The sequence below is a fragment of the Mauremys reevesii genome, linkage group 23, assembly GCF_016161935.1.
Source record: "Mauremys reevesii isolate NIE-2019 linkage group 23, ASM1616193v1, whole genome shotgun sequence".
NCBI classification, from domain to species: Eukaryota; Metazoa; Chordata; order Testudines; family Geoemydidae; genus Mauremys; species Mauremys reevesii.
Genome location: NC_052645.1, coordinates 17,259,807 through 17,265,561, shown reverse-complemented (window position 1 = coordinate 17,265,561; position 5,755 = coordinate 17,259,807). Strand labels below are relative to the sequence as shown.

General features: G+C 42.5%; 1 protein-coding gene across 3 annotated transcripts in view; it reads left to right on the top strand.

The window, feature by feature from the left end:
• TMEM234 (transmembrane protein 234) overlaps positions 1-5,755 on the top strand; it is a 38,123-nt gene that overhangs the window by 788 nt on the left and 31,580 nt on the right. Inside the window, exons 2-5 of one of the 3 annotated variants that reach the window (XM_039511600.1) lie at positions 1,659-1,810; positions 2,672-2,738; positions 3,315-3,407; positions 4,587-4,697. In XM_039511600.1, the coding sequence (XP_039367534.1) occupies positions 1,659-1,810; positions 2,672-2,738; positions 3,315-3,407; positions 4,587-4,657 (383 nt within the window). In that variant the 3' untranslated portion in view covers positions 4,658-4,697. Of the gene's footprint in view, positions 1-1,658; positions 1,811-2,671; positions 2,739-3,314; positions 3,408-4,586; positions 5,734-5,755 lie in introns of those variants that run through there. The other 2 variants (XM_039511599.1, XM_039511601.1) reach the window with 2 other exon arrangements.

Genomic DNA, 5,755 nt, shown 5'->3' with positions numbered 1-5,755 from the left:
AGTTTCCCGCTTCCGGGGTCACCCCCCAGGACAGTGCCCGGGATGGGGCCAAGGGGGAGGCCCCCCAGGGTGGGGCCCAGGGGCTGCTTTGCTGGGAGAGGGTCCCACCTGGGGGCTCCCTGTGCCAGACGGTCCCCGTGGTGTGGGCCCAGGGGAAGGGGATTTCCACTGTTGGGGGCTCCCCCCGGCGAAGGGGAGGTTCATTTGTCCTCAGTGTTAGGGGTGCAGGGGAAGAGGATAGTCAGGGGGTTCCCCAGCCCTGGGGGGGGGCTCCACGTAGGAAGGGGAAAGCAGGTAGTTCCCCCTCCACCATGGGGTTGACAGGGTTTCCTGTCTGTAAGGGGACCACACAAGGGCCTAAGACAATCGCTTCACTGGCCTCGTATACACAAACATGCCCAGCTGTTCATTGAGCGAGTGGCAGCTGCCTCCCAGGACATGATGTAGGCAGGTTTTTTAAAACTGCTCAACTCTTTTTTGCTCACCACACTCTGCAGGTTGTGGTCCAAATAGGGTGACCAGATGTCCCAATTTTATAGGGACAGTCTCGATTTTGGGGGCTTTTTTGTATATAGGCACCTATGCCCCCCCCCCATCCTGATTTTTTACACTTGCTATCTGGTCACCCTAGGTCCAAAGCACAAATGCCACATGGTTCCAGGCTGGTGGCATTGGGGGAGTGCCAAAAATGTAAACTGATTTGTGTTTGGTGCCAACACATCTCAAACCAGCACTCACTTGGCCACAGCACACTGCTAACAAGACCCATACAGTAATGTAGAACCCAATTTTTCACTGATAGTTTATTTAACCTGCTTTCATGGACTGGAATAATCTGAAATAGTAAATGGACAGAAAAAGAACTGCAGCACAACTAAATGTGTGTAATAAACCTGCGTGAACATTACATAGTAACATTTATTGTAAAATACTGCACTGTCAGCAGCATTCAAACAGCACTGTTCAGTGTTTTGCACTATTCTAAAATACATAATGCACCATAAAAGCTCAGAACTGTTTAACAACTCATTCTTTAGTGCTTTGCAAATGTGATGATTGGGTTGCATTTATTGTACTGGAGCTGGTCACATCATCGTTAAGCTTGATTATTATTTACTTAATAACACTGTTATGCACTAAATGTACTTGCTACATTATAGAAGACATAAGAAAAGGCCCCTACACCTAGGAGCTTATAGTCAACCTCAGACAAATACTATGCTGGGGACAATAGTTATTTTGTGAGAGTTGGTTGGTAAGATCATTGCTAGGAGGCTTTGTGGAAGAAGTGAGGTTTAAAAAAGGATTTGATAGTTTGACACATGGAGTGAGAGACTGTTCCAATCAGGTGGGAGTGCATTGAGTATGAGAGAGCAGTAAGGGTGAGAGAAAGGGTAGAAAGGGAGTTCTGGGTGCTCAGTACTTTGGGCTTTTAACTCAGGAGGAGAGAGGGGAAAAGTGAAGGGATTTGTGATGGTCACAGTGGCAGACGCAGGATTGATGTTCAGAACACAAGATTAGTTGCAGAGCAAATGGCAAGTTCCACCCTGCACTGCATGCAGCCATGGAATTGGGATAATGTAAGAACCAAAATGAGAAACTCATATTACAGGGCACAAATAATCCCTGAAGTGTGGTGATTTGTTATTGTGCTGCAGGGGAAGTGTCTGCACTGGTCCTAGTGGCTATTCTGTGGGGAGGGACAAACCCATTTTTGAAGACAGGGACAGAGGGACTGGAGAAGGTGAAGCAAAGGAACCGAGTGCTGCAGCTGCTTGCAGAGATGAAATTCCTGTGCCTCAATTATAAGGTATTAGAACCCCCTCGAAACCATTTCAGGTAGTGCCAAGGGGGCCTCCTGGATGGAAATTGCGTTGAATGTCTGTGGCTTAATCTGGCTTTAACATTAATTTTCTTGACCATTTAATTATATCTGCTCTGGGCTTGATGTTTTTTATTGGAAATTTGATTTTTATCCTTTGTGATATTCCATTTAGCTTGCATATGGTACCACTTTTCCCAAGAGGATTTCAAAGCACTTTACACACATTAGTTCAGGGGTCGGCAACCTTTCAGAAGTGGTGTGCCGAGTCTTCATTTATTCACTCTAATTTAAGGTTTCGCGTGCCGGTAATACATTTTAACATTTTTAGAAGGTCTCTTTCTATAAGTCTATAATTTATAACTAAACTATTGTTGTATGTAAAGTAAATAAGGTTTTTAAAATGTTTAAGAAGCTTTATTTAAAATTAAATTAAAGTGCAGAGCCCCCCGGACCGGTGCCCAGGACCCGGGCAGTGTGAGTTCCACTGAAAATCAGCTCAAGTGCCGCCTTCGGCACGCGTGCCATAGGTTTCCTACCCCTGCATTAGTTAATTAAGCCTCATATCATTCCTGTGAAATAAGCACACTCTCCCTTTTACTGACTAAGAAACTGAGACGTTATGTGACTGACTCAAATTCACACAAGGAGTCAGTGGCACAACCATAAACAGAACCCTGTGATTTAACTGCTAGACCACAATTCCTTCTAGAGTGAGGAACAGAACAAATGAGTCCTGGCTCCTAATCCCCCACTCTAACAACTAGCTTCATGTCCTCACATAACATTCATGCTGTGTATATTGTTGTTTCATGTGCAGTGACTGAATATGTTGTGTTTTCTTTGTAGTACATGGTGCCATTTTTGTTTAACCAGTGTGGATCAATAATCTACTATCTCACATTGGCATCCACAGGTTAGTCCTTGCTATTATGTTTCAGTGTAGAGGGATAGCTGGGGCTAGATAGACAATTTCATCCTTGAGAAGTTCTGTGGCCCAGCCAAGAAATCAATTACACATATCGAGGCTTTGCACAATGTATTTTTTTTTAATTTTGACATAACATCAATGTTTATTATTACAAATTTTTTGTATTTTTATCAATTTACATTTTCAAAGTTGCAAGAAATTATGGGGGGAGACCGCCATTATTTAATGACAGCCATTGAGATGCAAAAAATTAAATATTTATAATCATTAACACACAAATGGTCACATCACTTGTTAAAATATATAAAGTAAATTTCCTTAAAATATAAGTTCTCAAGCAGCATTTTTCTCCCTTTGCCTATCTGTAAATGTCTGTAAATAATTTCTGTTGGTTTGTGTGTACCCTGAAATCAATGTTTACCAACAAAAATCTAAGCCTTCCAAGCCTACACATAACAGGATAGAGCCGTTTTGCATTGGTCATCAGAAAGTGATTTTTACAAGATTTAGTTTTTAAACTGTGTTTAACTGACCATGTCAACATTCCCTGTTCAATTTCAGACCTGTCCCTGGCGGTGCCTCTCTGTAACTCTCTGGCTTTGATAGTCACAGTCATAACTGGGAAGATTCTTGGGGAGGACATTGGTGGTAAAAGTAAGTCAGACTTCAGTGCAGTGCTTTTATAGATGTGCTCTGCACACAGCTTGGGATTCAGCACCATACCTTGAACGTCTAGATTACCATTGTTTGGTGTGAGGTCTAGCTAGATCATGTAATTCTAGGGGCAAGATGTGTGGTTAGTTAAATAGTTCATCTTATCATAGCTGGGGATGAATTTATTGAGGACCCCTCCCCTAGATGTGTACAGAGTGATGATCTGGTTAATCCTACCTTCTCATGGATGGATATAAGATAGCACTAGTCTCTGTGTGACCATCAGTTGCTGTTGTCTCACTGAGGGATTTGAAACTAGGTTTTGGACAACTCTACTCTGTGAGTAGTAACTTAATATTTTTACATTAAGGAGCTACATGGTGGGGAAGCTGCAGAAGGTAAGAATGTTGTCCTGCGAGGGCTTTAGGGGAGGGAAGAAACCAAGCAAATTGAAAGCGTGATGGCATTTTGTTCTAACAACAGCTTATTCAGCTTTCTAGGATTATTGTTGAGAGAGGGTGAAATCTGTAGATTTAGAGCCATCCTGTACGCTTCAAGTCAATGGGAGTTGAGGGTACGCATACCTCAGGTTCAGGCCTTTACACAATAAAGACATGTGAGCAGAACTGAACTGGTGAACACCCCTCTAGGCCAGAAAGATGTTATATAAAAACCTAAAATACCAATGAAGATGATTCTTCCTCATCCCCTCCCTCAGTCCACTGTGTGACACTAGATAATTTCATAAAATGGCTACACGGTTGAGATTGTTTGTAACTCATTGGGATGAAGCCCAGCTCCATAGGTCCATGCTAATAGCTACACTTGTCTTTAAACACAGCTATTGTTAGCACAGTGTTAACAAGGTTTCCCTGACTAGAGCAAACAAGGACTATTTTCCTAAGAACTATGCTCTAGAGCTATGCTGTCCGTAGTAGTTTTATAATATAGTTAGTAGTTTAAAAAAATAAATCTCTGCACAGATATGAGGAAAAGTGTCTTAGAACCTGCTATTAACAACGCTGCTGAAATTCATCTGGAACTAGCATGTTTCTGATCCTCTCTATCTAGCTAGTCAGACCACATCATCACTGTAGCATCTGAATAGAGGACAAGGCCTAACTGATTAGTGGTGAGTGCTCATGATTCCTCCCATTTTTGTATGTCCTGTTTCCTTAGGAGCCGTGGTAGGAATGCTGCTTACTATCTTGGGAGTTGCTCTATGTATAGCTGGTTCCGTGAACGAGTGAGAAACACTGAGAGAGTGGAAGAAGAATGAATGTGCAGAAGGTAATGCCACTGTTTGGGGATGGGTACCCCTGCCGCTCTGGACCCAAATCAGCCACCAGCGGTGTGGTCTAGAACCAAGGCAACATGGAAGGGTGAATTTTGGTACCTAAAGAAGATGATTTCTGAAAATAGTTGTTGGAGTCTCTTTGCCTTTTCACGGTTGAGGTCTTGTTGTTTTGGGGCACTAAGCCTCGAATATTTGGGGTTTGAGCCCCCAATACTTAATTTAGGTACAGAACTCTATGCAAAAAATGAGTGTCCCGATCTTCCTCTGACCTCCCTTTTAGGTCTCCCAAAGTTCCACACTGCTGGAGTCCATGGTGTAATCTCCATTTAGTGTACAGCCCCATGATGGACATGTTGACATTCCCACCCACACAGTGAGGGATTTGGAACCAGAGTTTACTCTGTAAAAAAAATGTAAACAACCAGGTTGCAGAGTTGAAGGGTCATCTCATCACAAGATAGAACATTTTAAAATCTGAAAAAAAACTTCATATATCAGGGGAATATTTGACACAGGACAGCAGAAAATGGTTCACCAAGCTTATTTACAGAGGTAGCTACCGCCCTAAGACTCCCACCTATATTCTAATTGCTACATCGCAGTATTTCTAGAACACAAAGGCTGAATAAACTAAATGGTTCATACTTATCTCCTCCTCAGTTTTTCCAGAATGTCTTTTCTTCCATGTGTGCCTCTTAGACTGTAAGCTCTTCAGAGCAGGGTCTATCCTTAACTTGTCTTATTCAGCACTTACTGGATAATAAATTACTACCAACTGCTCTGAGCCAATGTCCCTCCTGGATTGAGACTTACTACTTAACTGAGAACCCAGCTAGTCTCTCAGCTGCAGAGGTGTTTGGAAGGACTCCCCTTTCATGGAAGAGGAGAACTTATTCTATACAGTAAAAATTATTTCCTTCCCCCCCATTTCAGATACAAACCAGCTCCTTGACTGTTGAAATTTAAAAAAAATGTAGGCCCAGGCATTTCTCATTTTCCTCCCCAAGCACCTTCCCCAAGAAAGGAAGAAAAAAAAGGGTTTATATTACAT